Source organism: Colobus angolensis, unplaced genomic scaffold (assembly GCF_000951035.1).
Source record: "Colobus angolensis palliatus isolate OR3802 unplaced genomic scaffold, Cang.pa_1.0 Scaffold239, whole genome shotgun sequence".
Classification (NCBI taxonomy): domain Eukaryota; kingdom Metazoa; phylum Chordata; class Mammalia; order Primates; family Cercopithecidae; genus Colobus; species Colobus angolensis.
The window spans coordinates 927,715-950,215 of NW_012115588.1; the positions used below are offsets into that span (position 1 = coordinate 927,715).

Sequence of the window (22,501 nt, forward strand, 5' to 3'; positions counted from 1 at the left end):
TCTCTACTAAAAAATACAAAAAGCTAGCCGGGCGAGGTGGCGGGCGCCTGTAGTCCCAGCTACTCAGGAGGCTGAGGCAGGAGAATGGCATAAACCCGGGAGGCGGAGCTGGCAATGAGCTGAGATCTGGCCACTGCACTCCAGCCCGGGCGATAGAGTGAGACTCCGTCTCAAAAAAAAAAAAAAAAAAAAAAAGGCAAAAAACTTAATAAACTTGAAATTAACACTCACCCTGCCACCAAAAAAGTAACTGGGGAAAACACCCACTAAAGGGACTAAAAGTCTAGAGTAAGAAAGGTGATTTTCCCAGGTTATTGAAGCTCTAAGTCAAAACTCAAGTCTTCTGCATCACTCACTGGATGGCACTTCTTTAACAAAATGTTTCCCTTCTTTCAACAGTTAACACATTACAAAACATCCCCCTATCATCTCAACAAACAAAATACAACACTCTTTGTAATACTGTGATTCAGAGTAAGAAATACATATTTTAGTCTTCATCCCTGATTCCTGGCACAGACCTCCTAAAACCCATGTAAATTCCTGAGCAATTAGGGGTGCTAGGAGGATCTTTTCTTCTAATATTTGGTTTAACTAGGAGCTCCTGGTTCCTGACATGGAGCTCCTAACCCCTTGGAATTTCCTGGATACGAGCACCTTTCATTCTAATGAGGCAACTCTTGGTGGCTCCTGGATGGGGGCTGGGCACCAGAGAGACTAAGCTGTGATTAGCATCTTGGAACTTTTAGCTCTACCCACCCCACTCCAGGAAGCAGAGAGGGGGTGAAGACTGAGTTAATAATTGATTATGCCTACATGATGAAGCCTCCAAAAAAATCCATGAACTACTGGATTCAGAGGGTTTCTGGACTGCTGAGTATATGAAGGTGCCTTGGGGGTGGTGCTCCTGGAGAGAGCATGGACGCTCCATGCCCCTTCCCACATATTTGGCCCTATGTTTCTTTCATCTGGCTGTTCATCTGCATCCTTCATAATGAGTAAACACAAGTGAAGTGTTTCTGTGAATTCTGTAAGCCACGTTAAATATTAATCAAACCCAGTGAAGGGGTCTTGGAAAACCTAGTTTAAAGCTGATCATTCAGAAACACAGGTCAGGTCATAACACAGGGCTTGAGGTTGGCATTTGAAGTGGGGAGCAGTCTTGTGGGACTGAGCCCTTAACCTCTATGGGCTGCACTAACTCTGCTTGGTATCAGAACTGAGCTAAACTGTAGGACACCCAGTTGATGTCCAATAGTGAACTGCCTATATGATGCTATCAAGAAAGAAAAGTAAAAAGACAACTCAGAGAATGGAAGAAAATATTTGCAAACCACATATGCAGAATTACAAATTTTTCTTTTTTTTTTTTGAGACGGAGCCTTGCTTTGTTGCCCAGGCTGGAGTGCAGTGGCGCGATCCCGTAACCTCTGCCTCCTGGGTTCAAGCGATTTTCCTGCCTCAGCCTCCCGAGTAGCTGGGACTACAGGTGTGCACCACCATACCTGGCTAATTTTTGTATTTTTAGTAGAGATGGGGTTTCACAATGTTGGCCAGGCTGGTCTTGAACTCCTGACCTCATGATCTGCCCGCCTCAGCCTCCCAAAAGTGTTGGGATTACAGGTGTGAGCCACTGTGCCTGGCCTACAAATAATTCTTAAAACTTGACATTAAAAAGATAAATACTCCAATTTTACAATGGGCAAAGGATGTGAATAGCTATTTCTCCAAAGAAGATGTACAAATGACCAATAAGCACATGAAAAAATGCTCAACATCATTAGCCATCAAGGAAATACAAATAAAAACCACAATGAAATAACATTTCATACCCACTGGGCTGGCTACAATTAAAAAAAAAAAACAACAAAAAACACACACACACATGAAGTCAAGTGTCAGGGAGGAGCTGGGGAAAGGAGAACCCTCATGCACTGCTGGTGAGAATGTAAACCGGGGCAGCCACTTTGGAAAACAGTCTGACAATTCCTTAAAAGGTTAAAGAGTTACCACATGATCCAGCAATTCCACTCCCAGGTATATATCCAAGAGAACTGAAAACATGTTCACACAAATGCTTGCATGTAAATGTTCTACAGCAGCATTATTCATAATAGTCAAAAAGTGGAAGTAACCCAAATATACAGCAAAGTCCACAGAGATAGAAAGGATTGGGTCCAACAGAGCTTAAAGGAAAAAAAAAAAAAATCATAAAAATTTAAAAAAGAAAACAGAATAGTGGTTGCCAGGGACTGGAGGGAGGGGAAGGGAGGTAAGTGCTACTAATGGGTAGGAATTTTTTTATGAAGTGACAAACAAACAAAAGAAATGGAGAGAATCAAACTGTATGTCCTAACCCTTTGGACAGGGGTCTGTGGTCTCCTCTTACCTGCATCAATGGCACACGGGTAATGGTATCGGAAGGAGCAGCCTTTGTTGTAGCAGCCCAAGGTGGCGCCTGCCTCCTGGCAGTGGGAACATTTCTGAAAGGAAGGAAAAGTCAGGCATGTCAGTATCCCAGATTTGGCCCTCTCCTCCAGGCCTTCCCTGGTCCCCATCTGTTAGACCTCAGCACGTGTCTCTGTGGTTAGAGGAGTCTGTGGTGGCAGGATGGGCTGGTCAATTTCTAAACGCCACTCACTGACCACACCATGGGAACGGATCCAGCAATAATGTTTTAGGCCAAGCCTCACAAATGTTCTCAAATCAACAACACAGCAGGATGAGATAAGCAATCCATGTCATAAAGGACATGCCAGAGTGGGGTTCCCAGCCCTGCCTCTGGTGCCCCCGCCATCCACCCACCCACACACTCTGCCAGGCATTTCCTTGCTGCTATCGTGAGCGGTCTGTAGATCTTCCCTATTTACTTCTGCTGTGAAAATCTGGGGTAAGAGAGGGTAAGGTAGTAGAGTTATATATAAACCTTTTAGAATTAGAAGCGGAATTTGGTTTCTAGTTCTTGTATTTGTAAGAAGATTTTATTTTTATTTTTGATCTACTTACCCCAAATGCCCAATACAAGTATATTTCCCTTTTCAGAAAATATGGGCTCCTGTGTGCAAATGGTATTTTTATACATGAATCTTATTTTAAATGCACCAGAAAACCTGCCATGAATTTCTGGCTAAGTGAGACATTATTTTGTAATTGAGACACTCCTCCTTATATGGTCAGGTTCTCTTAAAGTGGGGCACATCTCTGTCAGCCCTGTGATGTGGCTGCTGTGAGTGCTCATCCTGTCAGGGTAAGAAATGTGTCCTATCAGCAACAAACATATTCATAAAACTCAACCACATGTGACCCTACTAAGGATGCTGGCTCTCCAGGTAGCAGAGGTACACAACCAGCAAGACTAGCTGGAAGAGACAGAAACTTGTTCCTGCTTCTATGAAAAATACAAGTGTTCCCTAAGCAATTACACTGAGCTGGCTCAGGCCCCCGACACAAATACTGATGGGAAACTACACTAACGCCAGCAACAGCAAAGCCCAAGTGCTCCACATGCTCAGATTGAATGATCTCATCCAGCCCTCTGCACTACTCCACCTGGCAGGCGCTCCTAATGCTTTACATGAAACTCTTGAGACAGCAGAGGCAAAATAACTTGTTCCAGGTCAGAGCTGAGATTCTGGATGACCATCTCTGGCATCCTCAAGAGACAAAAGAGATAGGAAAAAGGGCTGGAAGAGATTAGTCCTTCAAAAGCTTTGCCCTGCTCTCAGAAGACCAAGGTCCTTCTGGGTGCCGATAATCAGTAAATGTTTGTCATGTGCCCTCGCACCCTTGTTAAGAGAAAAGATCATTTGGTCCGGAGTAAACCAAGGACAAGTTCACAGCATTTCTGGTAGCCCTAGACTCTGTCTACCTTTGTCAGTGCCACAGAGCATCTCAGAATCACAAGGACTCACTATCAACTTGAGGGAAGGAAGTGTGGGTAGTCCATCGGTGGCCAACCTGCAGCCATGTCTGCTGCCACTTTCTTTTTTTGAGATGGAGTCTTGCTTTGTTGCCCAGGCTGGAGTGCAGTGGCGCAATCTTGGCTCCCTTCAACCTCTGCCTCCTGGTTTCAAGCGATTCTCCTGCCTCAGCCTCCTGAGGCGTTGGGATTACAGGCATGTGCTACCACGCCCGGCTAATTTTTGTATTTTTAGTAGAGATGGGGTTTTGCATGCTGGCGAAGCTGGTCTCAAACTCCTGACCTCAAGTGAGCCACCGCACCCAGCCTCCTGCTGCCACTTTCTTACTCAAGGAGCCTGAAGATCTGGCCCTCCCTACCCCGGGGAATGAATCACAGTGAGTGGTGGCCATTTAGGAATGGGTATGATCAAACATTTCTGGTAGGAAAGTCTGCAGGAAAAAGGGCTTTTGAAAACATTTTGCACCCCCCACCTTTTTTTTTTTATATTTTGAGACAATGTCTTGCTCTGTCACCCAGGCTGGAGTGCAGTGGCACAATCATGGCTCCCTGCAGCCTCTACCTCCCGGGCTCAGGTGATTCTCCCACCTCAGCCTCCGAGTAGCTGAGACTACAGGGGTGTGCTACCACATCCAGCTAGTTTTTTTTTTAAAAAAATGTTTTTGGCCGGGCGCGGTGGCTCAAGCCTGTAATCCCAGCACTTTGGGAGGCCGACACGGGCGGATCACGAGGTCAGGAGATCGAGACCATCCTGGCTAACACGGTGAAACCCTGTCTCTACTAAAAAATACAAAAAACTAGCCGGGCGAGGTGGCGGGCGCCTGTAGTCCCAGCTACTTGGGAGGCTGAGGCAGGAGAATGGCGTAAACCTGGGAGGCGGAGGTTGCAGTGAGCTGAGATCTGGCCATTGCACTCCAGCCCGGGCGACAGAGAGAGACTTCGTCTCAAAAAAAAAAAAAAGTTTTTGTAGAGATGGGGTCTCAGTATGTTGCCCGGGCTGTTCTTGAACTCCTGGGTTCAAGCAATTCTCCCATCTCAGTGTCCAAAAGTGCTAGTATGAAAGTTTCACCCTCTCAAAAAGAGACAAGGGGGAGGAACAGGTAATTTTCTTGCTCAGCCTCTATGAGGACTGGGATCTGTGGTGGGATGGTGGCAGCCACAGTATCACCATAAGGGGACAGCCCTGAAGACAAAGCCAGCCTGCTGAGGACAGAAGAGTGGCAAGATGGAGAGACCTGGACCTACCATGACACTGTCAAGCACTAAATCACCCAAACCCAGGACCAGGCCACCTCTAGCCTTGTTACAGGAAACTAGGGGGCTACTGTAGAAGGGTTAAGTATGCATGCTCTGGAACCTAAATAACTGCCTGGTAAGTGGCTCCACTTTCTAGTTCTGCCTTCTTGGCCAAATTTCTAACCTTTGTTCCTCAATCTACAGACGTGGGACTAATAATGGCACTCACCTCAGAAATGTCATAAGGGTTAAATGAATTAATTCAGGCTTAAAATGCTGGCTGGGTCAAAAGTGCTAAGTAAATGTGACCCAAGATGACCATGTGTCAGACACATGCTAATCTACAAAGACCACCTCGTGAAAAGCAACCACACAGCAGGCCTTGTCACCATCCCAGTTTACAAGAGGAAAGAGAAGACGTGGAGCTTAGATCTGAACAATGTCCATTTGTTTCCTAATTCAACCCCACAACCTGGCAAGCACTGCACGAACTGCACGATGATTAATTTACAACATTGCATCCAAAGGGGAAAGACCCTAAGGGTGTGTTAGGGACTCAGAGAAAGATCCTTAAAGACAGTTTAGTTCAGTGGTTTTTGAAGTGTGGTCCTCTGGAACAGCAGCATCAGCAACACTCAGGGACTTGTCAGAAATGCAGTTTTGTTTTTTGGATTATTTTTGAGAGTGTCTCGTTCTGTCGCCCAGGCTGGAGCGCAGTGGCACAATCTTGGCTCACTGCAACCTCCAACTCCCACGTTCAAGTGATTCTTGTGCCTTAGTTTCCCAAGTAGCTGGGATTACAGGCATGAACCACCACACCTGGCAAATTTGTGTAATTTCACTAGAGACGGGGTTTCAACATGTTGGCCAGGCTGGTCTTGAACTTCTTGCCTCAAGTGATCCACCTGCCTTGGCCTCCCAAAGTGCTGGGATTACAGGCATGAGCCACCACACTTGGCAGAAATGCACACTTTTGAGCCCCACCTAAATCTGTGTTGTGAGAAGTCTTCTAGGCTATTCTGATGCACAATGCAGTTTGAGGACCACTGATCTAATTCAACTCCCCAACTTTTCAGATGCGGAAAAAAGAAACCCAGAGAGATACAATGACTGACTGAACTAGGATTACTGGTTTCCTGAGAGCCATTTAGTGTTCTGCCTCCTACAGAGCAATCAGATCTTGGGATATGGTAGGTAGAATCCCGAGAACCTGTGATCTTATATACAAAATGAACTTTGCGGATGAGATTAAGGACCTTGAGATGGGAAGAATATGCTAGGTTATATGCTAGGTGGGCCCAGTCTAATCACACAGGTCCATAAAAGCAAATGACTCTCCCCAGAGGGAGTTAAAGTTGTCAGCTTCAGGGAGACCTGATGATTTGGCAGCAGGGTCATAGGTGCAATGCTGCTGGCCTTGAAGATGGGAGAAGGAAGGGGCAGGGCAGCAGCTGCAGAATTTTTAAAAGGCAAGGAAGCATGTTCTTCCCTAAGCCTCTGGAAAAGATCACAGCCCAGTCCACACCTTAATTCCAGCCTAATAAGACACCTGTGTTGGACTTTGAACCTACAGAACTGTAAGCAGAACTGTGTAACAAGTTTGTGGTAATGTATTATGGCAATGATAGAAAACTAATACACGGGGATTTCCCAAGACTCTCAAGTGATTGTCCATTTTCCTCTTAGGTTCTTTTTCTTTTTTTTTTTTTGAGACGGAGTCTGGCTCTGTCGCCCAGGCTGGAGTTCAGTGGCGCGATCTCGGCTCACTACAAGCTCCGCCTCCCGGGTTCCCGCCATTCTCCTGCCTCAGCCTCCCGAGTAGCTGGGACTACAGGTGCCCGCCACCTCGCCCGGCTAATTTTTTGTATTTTTTTTTAGTAGAGACGGGGTTTCACCATGTTAGCCAGGATGGTCTCGATCTCCTGACCTCGTGATCCGCCCGTCTCGGCCTCCCAAAGTGCTGGGATTACAGGCTTGAGCCACCGTGCCCGGCCTTCTTTTTTTTTTGATGGAGTTTTGCTCTTGTCTTGTCACTCTGGAGTGCAATGGTATGATCTCGGCTCACCACAACCTCTATCTCCCGGGTTCAAGCGATTCTCCTGCCTCAGCCTCCCGAGTAGCTGTTATTGCAAGCACCCGCCACCGCCCCCAGCTACTCTTTGTATTTTTAGTAGAGATGGGGTTTCAACATGTTGGCCAGGCTAGTCTTGAACTCCTGGATCTCAGGTGATCTGCCCACCTCAGCCTCCCGAAGTGCTGGGATTACAGGCGTCAGCTACCGCGCCTGGCCTTAGGTTCTTTAATGCAACAGACTTCTCCCTCATGAAAACACCTATAATTTCACTAGGCAAATTCTGACATCAGGAGATCAATAAATAAGGAACTCTGGGTCTGTCTTCAATATCTGTTTTTCTTGTTGAAGAAACAGAGGCCAAAGCAAAGTGACCTGCTAAAGATCACATAGTAAGTAAGAGAACTTAGAACTTTACCCCTTTTTCTTCTGAACCCCAAGTTCAACTTTCGTCATACCATACCATGATGCCTGTTAGTCCCCTTCATTCACTCAACTATCCAACATTTGAAAAGTACTCTCTAGGTGCCAGGTCCCAAAGATAGAATATAAATACTTATCTATAGTGTCTTCCATGTGTAAGGTTTTCCCTTCTATCCAAAAATCAGTACCCACGCTAGTACAATTTCTAATTAAATTTTTATTCTATACTTTTTACCTGAAGTAGCTATTTGCATTATCATCCTCCTATGCTACAAATAATATATTAAAGTCACTACATAGCTAAATATCCTTTGTTTTTCACCACAGTGTTACTACATTCACTCCAAGCAGAGGTAAGTCCATACAATACTGCTCCCCAGGCAGAATGAGACACATTGGGGGCTCCAAGCATGATATCTAAATTAAGACACATTTTAAAAATAAGGAATGGCCCAAACTTGAAAATCTTTTAATAGTAAATTTTTTATTATGGAAGGGAATAAAAACTATTCGTAAAGAACTCTGACGAAAACCTCACATTTTTTGATACTCTAAACTTGGGAATAAATTATAAAAGGTATTATTAGTTTTGGGGCATGTTTAAACAGAAAGTGGCCCAGATACAGAGCTTGAACCTTTCGCCAGCCTTTGTCACTGTCTCAGAGGCAGGGCTTGCTGACTTGAGGTGGCAAACTGCAAGGACTGAATCAACTAGAGTTGTTTAGTCCTCATCTGAGGGAAGCTTCCCGGGAGACTTCTATGCAAGCCTGATGCCTGCTCATTCACAGAAAGGCTCTTTCTTATGAGATGTAACAGCAACCTGAATAATCACCTTGTTTAATTAGCATCTCAGAGCAGCCTCAGAACACCAAAGCAACTGGGTCATAGTAGTATTACAGCACATTGATGATGATTGGTTTTGTAGATTACTCTTCCACTACTGTGCCTCAGATGGCTCTTATCCAGCACGGCACACACTTCTGCTCATGCTCACAATATTTACTTACTCATGTTTGTCCACTTCCCTTAAACTGTGAGACTTGTTCTTGCACCCCCAGTGACTGGCACACCACAGACACTGTAAATGTGGGCTGATGGGATGAATGCAATGTCTGACAAACTTGAGAGCCTGAAGACAAACTAATGAGGATACTCTTCAATGAGTTACAAAACTGATGCTGGTGGAGCTTGGAGAATGTGGAACAAGGTGTGTTAATTTTTGGCCATGAGCAGGAAGTTTTTTGTCCTCTCAGTTATGCCTCCTACATCTAGGATGGAAGTCTCTGCCATCCCAGCTATCAATGCCCACTACGCGGCAGCTAGACGGGCTACATACAAGGAGCTACCCTTCAAGGCCCTGTGAGCATTTCTTTGATGCAACTCTGCATCCTATCAAGCTTCTTAAAGAGTACTTCGAAGTGTCAGCCAAAGCAATATGTACATAGCCCTAGATGTTTTGGTCCTTACTTCCTTAGAGCTAGACAATCTCCTTATGCTTCTTCATGAAAAGCTCATAAGACAGGCTGGAGCACTTTTAACTTGCCATTTACACAAAGGGAATGGGCTCTGGCACCAGCCTCTGGGACTGCACCACAGCCCACTACCACCAAGGCAACCTCAGAGGGACAGAGAGTTGACCAGTTCTTCTCAGGTCCATTTACTCAATGCTACTCAAGGTATGGTGCATGGATTTAGAAGCTGCACTTATGTCCCACAGTTGCTCCAGCAAAAGTGCCAGTTTCAGAAACTGAATCCATTATGTCAGTATGAAACATCAGCCAGCCATTCACTGGCTAACGGCTAATTGTGTGTACTTAAGACAAAAGTCCCAGGCTTGACTAGCTTTTTAGAATAAATGTGGTTGGTCTAATGTGCATACTGTTCAGGTATGGCACAGCACAGGGCTACTGGAGGAAAAAACTGAGGGTGTCAGCACATGTGTGAAAGCCAAAAGTCACCAGGTCAATTTTATCACCTGTAAAATGGGGATAACAGAATTTGCTTTGCCTTCTGCATAAAGTTGCTGTGTAAAATAACCATAGAAGTGTTTTATAAACTAGAAAGTTATGTAATTATTAGAACTTTTAAACAAAAATTATATAAAACATATTCATCTCTAAGTGTCATACTTTGGCAATTACTGATATCAAACTCAGATATAATACAAAGTACAGTCTATTAAATTAAGACAAACAGTTAAAATTTTTTGTTAAGCAATTTTTCTCCTACAACCTGCCTTAAACAAGCAGACCCTGCATGGGTCTGGACACCTGCTGCTGGTCGTTTTTTTGGTAAGTCTAGCTGTTGTATGTTTCAGTAACGTTTCATCTCCAAGGGTGCGGAAGGTCAGTTCTTGGCCAAGTCTCTCGACACTTCACTTCTTAGCTACTGTTTACTATTACTTTCATTATATCTCCCCTCTCAATTCTCCTATCCTGGACCAATACAAATTAATAACTATTTTTAAAGCTTTCTAAAGCATTTTGCATTGGAAGAACAGATGTTAAATAAACGGGGACTAATATGACACACAACTGCATACAAATTAAACTCTAGCAGGATTTCAAAAGCACTGAAAACTGCCCCAAAATGGCATATTGAGCACAACTAGAATGAGAAAAACTGCCTCACAACCTTGCCTGTTGTACTCTACAGACACTGCCCTCTGTTATGTGGAGAGCAGACCTGGGCACCAATGACTCCTTTGCTGCCTGCATCAGTCACCTGCCAGGTGCTCCTAGCCATACTTCTCACAACCTATCCCCACTCACATTAGAGTAATCTAGAATAATCTGCTGTGGCTGATTCTGGACCCTCTGCTGCCATGTGGATCTTAGGTCCAACAGATGGTACTACTCCTTCAACACACTTAGAGGCTAAGAGTTCAACTTCTCTGCCTCCTGGGACCCAGTCATCTGCTTCCCACCAATACAAGCAGATGAAAACACTCAAACAAACTTTATTTAATCTGATCATCTTTCAGGCATAATTTGAAATAAAATTATATATTTAGATCACCATTCTCCACCCATAAAAGCCCCAATCAAAATGTGGCTCTACTACAGATCCTGACAAGTATTTGTTTCTTTGGGAAAGCCTTTCAAGTCACATTATAAACCTGTTAAGTGTCTCTGTGGCTGAGTGGAGGTTGTGTGGTAGCTGGCCCCAGAAGTGGTGCAAAATGCACAGAAAGCATGACCAAGGTCCAAATCTCTTGAGTGTGGCCATTTTGGCAGCATCTCCCAGCTACATCCTTGGATTCTGTTTCGATCCACAAAGCCCATTCTCTTTCCCTTCTGATGTCTTTGTGCGCATAAGGTGGGACCAGCCTGTCTGCAGTTTATAGTAAAGTTATGATGTTTTCCATCAAGTTACAAGGGTTGGGATTAAGGACTTTTTTCCTTCATTACGAATGTCCTTCTTTGTCTTTCTGTACTTCATCTACCAAACAGAGGAAATGAGCCACAATCCTGAGCAGATGAAGAACATATTCAGAATATACATAGCTTTATACAACAGACTTGTTCATTTTAACACTGAGCAAACAAATAATGAAAAGTTAGTAGGTCTAAGACGCAGGTGGGGAAGGAGGTCTTTTTCTCCAGAAGATTCTGTCACATACACCTCTTTTTATGCCATTGTTGCTTTAAAAAATCCAGATTCTCACCCGTGAGCTGTGTTATGAGGAAGGGACCTCTGCAGTAATGTGAAGGTAACCCTTGGCTAATGAAGTTGTAAAAACACCAGACTGGTGCTTCTTCAAAATCATAAAGTGTAAATTATTCTATTGAATGTGAAGAAGGCAGTTCGACTTCTTAACGAGCTGTTCTCTGGGACTTTTAATTTGCCTTATTAATGTGTCAATCCTGATTCCACAGCATAAAACTGCAATGTACAGAAAGTAGAAACATGGGTTGGATGAAAATTAGTAAGAACTTGATCAGGCTGGACTTTCCCCCTGACGTGCAGGTTTCTCTAAAGGTTGTAAGACACTGTGTGATCAAGTTGCCTTTTATTCTCAGTGCTCTTTTCTTTGATATTGAAGTTCCCTTATGAGTTGATGGTATTGACTCAGAAGTATAATAATCTTTTTATTCATTCTACAAATTTTTATTGCATGCCTGTGTGCAGGGGCTGAAATGGGGAGCCAAAGTTCACCAAGTGTCTACCCTCCAGGAGCTCACAGAATGATGTGGGGGTAAAGCAAAATTTAAACAGTGATGTAAATAATACTTCAGAGCATAGAGGTAATGTCACCAACCTAGTTAAGGAGGTCAGGAAAGCATTCTTGACAGAGTGTAGCTTGACCTGAGTCGTCAACAGTGAGTAAGAGCTACCTGGGGGGGAAAGGGAACAAACTGCTTTGTGGAAGGAGAAGCAGGCAGGGTGTAGGGAACTGACACAGCGGAGCACAACTCTGAGGGGGTGGGCAGCTGATGTGCAGGAACCCAGGGCCAACAATGGCCATTGCTGGGTTAGGGATGATATAGAAGAGTTTAGGTACTGGTGGTGGAAATGCATACAAGAGGCTGCATAGACACTCTGGAGGTAAAACCGATAGGACTTGATGCTGACAGATGGCCAGGGGCCTGTGAGACATGTTGCAGTGAGCCCGCGTGTATGGCAGTGTAAATCGGCACAGTAGACAGGGAGCCCTCTGGATGCCAGCACAGCAGGATTCTGATGAGGTGAGCACACACATGGCACCTGCTCTAAATGTTACTTTCTCCTAGAAAGATTCCATTTACAGAAGAGAAAGTTTTGGACTAAGAGCAAAATCTCAGCTGGTCAGGAATGGGTTTAATTCCAAATGATATTTTATGGGTAACTACGAGAAACCTTTTATAGAACACAGGCTATCTTCCTGCTTTAGTAAATAGCTCAGGATTTTGAGTAAACTGATTGTTTTCCATTGCCTTAGAGTTATGATTTTGTATTAAGAATATTCTTATAAGACATGAGGAACAGACTAGGCTTCATCAAAGTGATCCCAGGACAGAGACTAAAACTTGCTTTTTAAAATAAATCCCTGCTAGCAAGCTTTTCTCCATATCACTTTATTTCTCCTAAAGTAGAGGACAGCAACAACAAATCCAGTCAAAGAAACTGGTACAGTTAGTTTAACTGACAATTCCTCTATGTGCCTTCCTTAATTCAGATATTCCTTATCAGAAATCTTTCTTGATTTTTACCTCAAATTTAGACAGTCTAAAAACAAAGACATGGAATAAGGAAAAGAGAGAAAGCTGGGGTGGAGAGGAAGTTCTCGGAGTTTTTCACTGGAACAGAGCTGTCCACTGAAGCCACTGATCTGGAAGAGCAGCAGGGCTAAAAAAAAAAAAAACTAATATTTTGGCCCTGTCTCTCACTGGTACAGGAGCCTAGGCAAGTTAATTTAAGTCTCGATTTCCTCAACAGTACATTGGGGATAATACCCAGTTGGGAAAAAAGGACAGGGTAGGGGTATCTTCTGCTATTTAAAGACATTGATCAGGGCAAAAGAACCTGAACAGGACCTGGTCTAAGGTGGCCCATGTCTGTTATCCCAGCACTTTGTGAGGTTGAGGTGGGAGGATTGCCTGAGGCCTGGAATTCAAGATTAGCCTGGGCAACAAAGCAAGGCCCTGTCTCTACAAAAAATAAAATTTGCTGGGTGTGTTGGTGCTCGCCTGTAGTCCCAGCTATTCAGGAGGCTGAGGCAGGAGGATTGCTCAGGCCCATGAGGTCAAGGCTGCAGCCAACTATGATCACACCACTGCATTCTAGCCTGGATGACAGCGCAAGACCTTGATTGACACACACGTACACCCTGCACATACTTCCCAGGAAGTGCCAATACTGATCCCTAGTCATTTTCTGTTACTCTCTATTCCCATGTGGAATGGATGGTCCCTTGAAACTACAAAGGCCCTCTAGGCTTGTCTGCAAGGCTATGGGCAGCATCACAGACATCCAGGAGTTAATGCTAACAATCTACTATTGCTGATTAAACCAAACCCAGCTATGCTGCCACACATAGGTGTTCCTTTTGTCTATTTGGAGTGTATTTTACAGGTCAGGCACAGTATTTAACCACTTATTCCCCACCCTCAGCTATCTGCTTTAGTATGTACACTTTATTGATGATGTTAAAGTAACACATGAAAATATGGCAGGTGCTACTTACTCATTATTTCTACCAAGGTGCCCACAAAAAAGAAAGTTCATAATTATCACACATGGTATGAACTTCAACTGCAGATATGGTAGGCAGATATCAGCCACTTGCTGTGGGTTTTTAATGTTCTACAACACCATAACTCTAATGATCCTGGGTTTACAGCCTTCAGGTTCTGCATTAATAAATTTACAGAGGCAAAACAAAGGAGGAACAAAACACAATTTCCCAAATAAAATACATCCATTTGCCTCAATTTAAGTTAAATCCAACCTTTGTCCCCCTTCTGGAAAATTAAAGCATTACTCAAGAAGGCTTGGTTTAGTAATTTTTCTCTTGCACAACATGTATATGTAGTTTGTTATAATGTTAATATGAAGTCTCATAACTCAGAAGGCCAACACAGGTGTCACTAATGATGTTTCTTTGTGCTAACCAAACTTTGCCTTTTTTCCTGAAACACAGTTTGCATTTTATTATTATTTTTGAGACGGAGTCTCATGCTGTCGCCCAGGCTGGAGTTCAGTGATGAGATCTTGGCTCACCAAAACCTCTGCCTCCTGGGTTCAAGTGATTCTCCTGCCTTAGCCTCTCAAGTAGCTGGATTACAGGCACCCACCACCACGTCCAGCTAATTTTAGTATTTTTAGTAGAAACAGGGTTTTGCCATATTGGCTAGGCTGGTCTCGAACTCCTGACCTCAGGTGATCCACCCTCCTTGGCCTCCCAAAGTGCTAGGATTACAGGCATGAGCCATCACACCCAGCCTGCATTTTACCTTATCTACAGTTATATACACTCCATTAAAATAATCCTAATCAGAAGTTTCTTTTATAGCCCCAAAAGAAAACTGCAACTGTGTTGAAAACCTTATACATTTTGTCTAACGAGTTTTTCCATATTAAAAGGAGCTTGTGCCCTTTAAGAAGTTAGAAAGGAAGGGCACAGAGTGCTAGAGTCCAGTACTAGGAATAAGCCATTAATTAGCACTTTTCCTCTGAATAAAAGCAGAGAACCTGAGAAAAGGCTGAACCCAGCAGGAGTAGGAGCCCTGCAGCAGCCCTGTGACAAAGAAAGAGAAGAGCTTTTTCTGAAGTACAGGGACAGAAATGCTTACAGACATAGTTTAAAACACTGAAATTGAAGTTGCACAAGATCTTGCACTAGCTTATTTTTGTTTTACCCTTTGCTCAGTGGATTAGCTTGTAAAGAGAAATGATTCCATTTTGTGCTTTCTGAATCTAAGAAGGCATCTTTTTAAAGAAATTACACTCCAGGGAAGTGCCTCTTGATGTAAGCTGCTTCTCTCCATGGCTCATCCTACCCAGGAGTTGGGTCTGTGCTTCCAGAAAGCCAATTACTGGAAGCTGCTTATTCACAAGGCACCCATACTGAAATGTTTACAGTTTCAGCAGCAGAAACGACAAACCTGCTGCCACAATAGGACTCCCTTAACAAGATTTCAAATCTGTGAAGATCATACTGAAACGGAAATCTCCAAAGCTGTTCCAAACACTTGGCTCTGGAGGTCTTTCTCATTTACTCCACTCTTCCTTCTTGCATTCGTACTACCTTCCTCTTTTGCATCCAGAGCCACTGCCATCTCATCAACGCTCTCACCTGCCCATCTTTTCAAACAGGTTGAGGTATTGTCAGGCAAAGCCACCCTATTCCTGGAAGTGGCAAGTTTTTCAAAGGCAGGGGCAGCCTGACGGGAAAGACGTTGGCGGCACTTAGTCTCAGATACTCAGGAAATAGCAGAGTACCAGCAGAAAGGAACGTTAAAAAACGAGGATATCTTGATATACCGAAGCTACTGCCATCGAAACGACCATAGGATCACTGGTCCTCAAATCCTAAGCCAGCCCCTGCCACCTCTCAGCCAAGCTTCAGTGGGGTCATTTAATTTGGCAATAACATGAGACATAGCCTCACACCTCATTTCAGGACACTCCCACAGGTCATGCTCAATCCAGGGCCTTTTCTTCCTGGAAACCTACTGGAAGGAAAAACTACGTCCACACTAGAATGGAAACTTTGGCACCCAAATCGGTGATTAGCTTATGAACCTTGAGTTTTCAGAGTTGATTTTTGCACTTCTCAAAGTGTAACTCTGCCACCTGCACCAGCATGGTCCCAAGCTTGAGTTAAAAAAACAGACTGAGGACACTGTCCCAAAAGAGACTGAATGGGAAGCATCCCAGGTGTTTCTTATCCTCAAGAAAGTTTTAGAACTACTGGTTCAATTCATCTTCACAGATGTGGAAATTTTCTTCAACATTTCAGTTTCAGAAGATTCCTACCAGATTAGGAAGATACTCAGCAAGAGTACAATCCTCACTTCAACAGAGAAGGGAAGGAAAAAAAAAAAAAAAAAGGAAACTCCAAGAGTCTCCATGAAGAAAATAGAGATCTAGAAGTAATATAACCTAGTTTAGAAATCCTGCATAATTCCTCAACACGTCTCCTCCTCCACCTTCACTTTATTTTTTTTTTTTTTGAGACAGGGTCTCACTCTGTCCCTCATTCATCGAGCCAGAGTTTGAGGTTGCAGTGAGCTTTGATTGTGCCACTGTACTCATAGTGGAGCAATCAGAGCTCACTACAACCTCAAATTTCTGGGCTAGAGGAATCCTCTTGCTTCTACTTCCTTACTAGCTAGGACTACAGGTACATACCACTGCACTTGGCTAATTTATTTTTTGTAGAGATGGCATCTCACTCTGTTGCCCAAGCTGGTCTCAAACTCCTGGGCTTACGCAATCCTCCCACTTCAGCCTCCTAAAGTGATGGGATTACAGGTGTGAGCCACCATGCCAAGCCCCAAGATTTAAGTGTCTATTGTTAGGACAGATTTCATTTATCCAACAACTTGACAAGGCAGTCCATTATTAACCCCATTTTACAGGTTAAGAAATTGAGCTGAGGGACTAAGTGATGTTTATAGTTTCCCAGGAAGCCAACTCCTACAGACATTAGGATGAAGGATAAAATATGACCTACAAGATTCTATAATTATGACTCATTGCCAACAAGGACCATCTGGTAAATTCAAGAGCCTCTGTGCTCTCCTTCGGGCCTTGTCTCTGGGCAGCGTGGTGGTCATATAATAAAAGGTGGTTCCATCACATGACTTTTATTTCAAGAGTGAGATTAGAGAGAAGCAACAAGCAGAGGATGGCACTAGCCAGATTATTGAAATTGTCTGAAAATATACCAATGTCTAAGGGATTTCAGAGTTCCCAAGTCAAATTAAGGAGCTAAAGGCAACAACTGGGTGTTTGCTGGTGGTCTCAGAGCTCCTTGAGGGTCCACGGGAAAGGTGAGTCTTTATGTGGCTGGATCATTTCCTAGGGTTCTCTAGAGTTAATTTGGAAGATCTAAAACAGATAATCTTCTGGAGCTGAGCAACAAGATTTTGTTGGCCTATTCACCCTAAATGGAACTTTTTTTCCAAAGGCAGGAAGGGATGAGGTAGGTCTGAGAGAACAGAATGCTGGGTCAGCAGATCAGTGAGATTCCATTGTTGGGAGATGATTTGCTTTAATGAAGAAGGGTTTCTGCGGCACTGCTAAAAGCCTCACCCTGCCAGGAGGTGAAGCTAAAACATCAGTAGTTGATACAGATACTTATCAATAACGACGGCTGCCTTGCACAATGTTCCTCAGGTCTCTACCAGGGATGCTTAACACTTACCCCTGTCCTGATGTACCCTAGTGAAGGAACAAGTCATCACCTAAGCCCACAGTGAGAGGGCTAAATATTAATGACTCTGCTTCTGCCTGGGAGAGTGTGGGGTGGGGGCGGGGATAGGAGTAGGTAGTGTTACTGAGAAAGCCAGGTAAAATGGCTGTTCAGTGCAGAGAACTATCAGAGTGCTTTTGGTGGACTGTGAGTTTCACAGGACATGGTGGAGGAGATTGGCAAAGCAGCAGGGTGTGGTTCTTGACATGTGCCTATCTATTTCCCCTGCTACTCATGCTTCAAACCCCTCAAGTCACTCTAGTAGTGGTAGGTCCGAGTGCCACATGGGGAGGGCAGGCCTCTTGAGGCCTTACTGACTCAATCTTCCGTTTGGCCTAGTTAGGCATAGCTTCTCCACACTTACACAGACCTCAGGGTATCCAGAGACCATGCCTCCCAGCACTTATGCAAGTGCTCATTGAACATACTGTGGGGCTGCTTTTACCTGCAAAAAACTATCCATTGGAAATTCCTTCATTCTGAAATGGTCATACTGCACTTGAATGTCTAGGAGAAATCTCAGACTTAACATGAACAAAATACAACTCCTGAATCCCCACCAAACCTGTTCTCTTGGGAGTTGTGTTTTTCAACATTCAGGTGGCACTACATTCACCCAGTGGCAACTCACGTTTTTGTCCCCAGAGACATACACTGAAACTCATGAACAACAAAGCCTCATACAGATGCCCTCTATAATGAAGGCAGAACCTGTTCCTGGCATATTGTGCCTTGCAAAGAACACAAGGGCAAGAAATTAAGAGTATTGACGGTCATCCATCTCTCATCCATTCATTTTGTTCCCCAAAACTATAAAGTAGCATACAAGAAAACAAGTCAGTCTCACTACCAAAACACACTTTTAACAGCTCCTTAATTTTTTATACGTAGATTAAAATTCTGACCAGCATATTCACAAATTATTTCCAATATTACATACTTTTTTTTTTGAGATGGAATTTCGCTCTTGTCACCCAGGCTGGAGTGCAATGGTGCGATCTCAGCTCACTGCAACCTCCACCTTCCAGTTCAAGTGGATTCTCCTACCTCAGCCTCCCATGTAGTTAGGATTACAGGTGCCTGTCGCCATGCCCAGCTAAGTTTTGTATTTTTAGTAGAGATGGAGTTTCCCCATGTTGGTCAGGCTAGTCTCAAACTCCTGACCTCAGCCTGCCTCTGCCTCCCAAAGTGCTGGGATTACAGGTAGGAGCCACCGCGCCCAGCCCAATATTACATACTTTTAAACATACATATTTAAATAGCATCTGAAGGCCCACCTCTTTCCACTGGAGGTTACATTGCTCCTATGTGTCTCTTAAATAACTTATCAGTTACAAATTTACCCTGTACTGATCACCCCCATGCCAGGCACTAGGGTGGGCTCTGGGGCCAACTTAGCTCTTGGGGAGCCTATCTGGTGAAGACGACAATCAGTTAGCTGGTAGTCACACCAAGAGCAACTCCAGCTTAGCTGAACATTTGCATAAGTGCTGGGAGGCATAGGCTCTGAATACTGTTGAGTCTGTGTAACCTGCAAAGGGAAGGCTGAGTCAGTAAGGTCTCAGAAGTCTGTCCTACCCTCAGTGAGGAGGCACTCGGACCTGCCACTATTGGAGTGACTTGGGGGATTTGACCCATGGGTGCTAAGTGGTGTGTAACAGGTAAAATGGGAGTGCTGCTGGGCAGCACTTGCTGCCTGGGGGATGAGGTGACAGGTGAGCTGGTTTTAAATCCACGTGCTTTTCACAAATAATAGTAGATTAAAATGCCCAGACCTGCTCTCTGAAGAGAAGGGAGACACAAAGTCTTCTGTCAGCAAACAAATACATTTCAATTTTGAGGAGTTTTAAAGCATTAGTATATTTTTAAAGCATTAGTATATTTTTATTACTTCAATAAAGAACCCTACCTAGAAACAAGCAAACAGAATTAATTTGGCACCTATCCTATCACTTATCCTAATGAATTACACTATTATCCTAGCAACCAGCTTTGTATGAAAAAACAAGAATAACTTTCAAGCAAACCAGAAGCCTTCACCTGACATCTGTCTGAACTAAGATTTAAGGTTCACAATCACAGCTTTCGAAGTCTGGAACCACATGGCACCCCCAGGGAGCCAGTCACAATGAACAGGCCTGAAACTTGTTAGATGAATATACATTTTACTAGAAACTTCCACTAGCTGCTCAGTGAAACATGTAACAGAGATGAAATGCCTCCACAGTTGAACAATGTCAGGGCACCCAGGTTCCACTGGTGGCACGTCCATCAGAAGGGATTTGAGTTCTGTTGGAAATTTGTTATTCTGTTGACTTTGGTATTGTTTATCTGCCTGTTTAGCAGTTCTCCAAATCTATTTTAATAAGGCATGTTAACTGACAGCAGTATGCTGCCAGCATCTTCAAATTAAGTGTCAGCTCTTAAGTGCATACAACCAAAATCATTCCACTATTACCAGGTTTATGTCAGGGCATCAGATAGGGCTGAATTTTTCTCTTCAGTTTAACTTCCACCAGTAAGTTTAGAGACAGGAGTGTATCTTTACTAAACCAACACATGAGGACACAATTCTAAGGCTGATGCTAGCTCATAATATTTGCTTCCTTTAAAACAACAACTCAAAAGCTTCCAAGAGTATTTTAGTACCTACCAAGGATGCTACCTGATTTCCAGCAAAGTTAGTTTTATCCTTTACAGTCCTCTACCATCATTTAATTTACAGATGAGAAACTTTTTAAGAGCTCTACTAATTTAGGGGCACCCCTGAAGAAAGGAATTCCATACATTTGAATTTTCCAGAGAAGTGATTCAGGCTATGAGAAATAGGTACAGAAAAACAACAAATTGAGAATAAATAATAAAATTCCAGGTCAGGCGCAGTGGCTCACGCCTGTAATCCCAGCACTTCAGGAGGCCAAGGTGGGCAGATCACGAGGTCAGGAGATCGAGACCATCCTGGCTAACATGGAGAAACCCTGCCTCTACTAAAAATACAAAAAATTAGCTGGGCGTGGTGGCGGGCACCTGTAGTTCCAGCTACTCGGGAGGCTGAGGCAGGAGAATGGCGTGAACCCGGGAGGCAGAGCTTGCAGTGAGCCAAGATAGCATCACTGTAGTCCAGCCTGGGCGAAAAGGCGAGACTCCGTCTCAAAAAAAAAGAAAAAAAAAAATCCAAAGTAACAATTAATGGACATTAAACACAAAATTAACATGGAACAACATTAATATCACTAATAAACGAAAAGGAACTAAAAGTTTAAAAAGAAGGTCCAATGTCACTGAGGTGGCAGTAAACAAGGGCTCACCTGTCCTCATGGATGCTCATGCCTTGGTATGACCCTTTGTTGGATGCTCATGCCTTGTATGACCCTTTGTTGGTTAAACCACAAGACAATGCCTATCAAAAACCGTAACAATGTTGGTCCTTTTTGACCTAGCAGTTCAATAGCTATAAATTTTTCTATAAATCGAAAAATAAAAATGCTTATTGCTCCATAGAAAGTAGTAAATTAACTGGAAACCAACTCAATAAAAGTGCGATACTTGGATAAATCACATCATAGTAACACTAAATTAAGACAAAAAAAAAAAAAGATTAGGCCGGGTGCGGTGGCTCAAGCCTGTAATCCCAGCACTCTGGGAGGCTGAGGCGGGTGGATCACGAGGTCAGGAGATCAAGACCATCCTGGCTAACATGGTGAAACCCCGTCTCTACTAAAAATACAAAAAACTAGCCGGGCCAGGTGGCGGGCGCCTGTAGTCCCAGCTACTGGGAGGCTGAGGCGGGAGAATGGCGTGAACCCGGGAGGCGGAGCTTGCAGTGAGCCGAGATCGCGCCACTGCAATCCAGCCTGGGCGACACAGCGAGACTCCGTCTCAAAAAAAAAACAAAGGAAAAAAAAGATTAGTATGAAAATTAAAATTACAAAATAAAGTAAAAAAAGCAACACAGACTTGTATCTACACTGTGATGATGAAGACTCACAAGGTTTGAATCCTGGGCAAGTTCCTCTCTAGACCTCAAATCTCACCTGGAGTGTGATGAGACCCATCAGAAAGGGTTGGTTTGAGGTCTAAATGTGATAATTCACGTATAGTGCTTAGAAAGCATTCAGTACATGTTAGCAGTCATTATAGCCATTCCTGGTATCCATGGAGGACTGGTTCCAGGACCTCTGCCAATACCAAACTCCATGGATGCCCAAGTCTCTTATATAAAATAGCACAGTATTTATATATAAGCTAAGCACATCCTCCTGTATACTTTAAGCCATCTCTAGATTACGTATGGTATCTAATATGATGTAACTAATACTATGCAAAGTTGTTTATACTTTCTCATCTAGAAAATAATGACAAGAAGAAAAAAGTCTATATATTCAGAACACGGAATTTTTCCCTCCTATATATATATATATAGATATATAGATATATTTTTTTTGAGACAAAGTCTTGCTCTGTCGCCCAGGCTGGAGTGGTGCAGTGGTGTGATCTTGGCTCACTACAAGCTCTGCCTTCCGGGTTCACACCATTCTCCTGCCTCAGTCTCCTGAGTAGCTGAGACTACAAGCACCTGCCACCACGCTCGGCTAATTTTTTTTTTTTTGTATTTTTAGTAAAGATGGGGTTTCACCATGTTAGCCAGGATGGTTCTTTTTGTTTGAGATGGAGTCTTGCACTGTCATCCAGGCTGGAGTGCAGTGGTACAATCTTGGCTCACTGCAACCTCCACCTCCCGAGTTTCAAGCCATTCTTCTACCTCAGCCTCCCTAGTAGCTGGAATTACAGGTGTGCACCACCACTTCCAGCTAACTTTTGTATATTTAGTAGAGATGGGATTTCACCATGTTGGCCAGGCTGGTCTTGAACTCCTGACCTCAGATGATCCACCCACCTTGGCCTTCCAAGTTTCTGGGATTACAGGCGAGTCACTGTGGCCCGCCCCCTC

At 43.7% G+C, this 22,501-nt stretch overlaps 1 protein-coding gene across 4 annotated transcripts in view; it reads right to left on the reverse strand.

The window, feature by feature from the left end:
* TCF20 (transcription factor 20 (AR1)) overlaps positions 1–22,501 on the reverse strand; it is a 129,407-nt gene that overhangs the window by 17,178 nt on the left and 89,728 nt on the right. For all 4 annotated transcript variants that reach the window (XM_011945117.1, XM_011945119.1, XM_011945118.1 and 1 more), the window contains one exon: positions 2,390–2,483. In XM_011945117.1, coding sequence (XP_011800507.1) covers positions 2,390–2,483 — 94 coding nt within the window. The remainder of the gene's footprint in view (positions 1–2,389; positions 2,484–22,501) is intronic.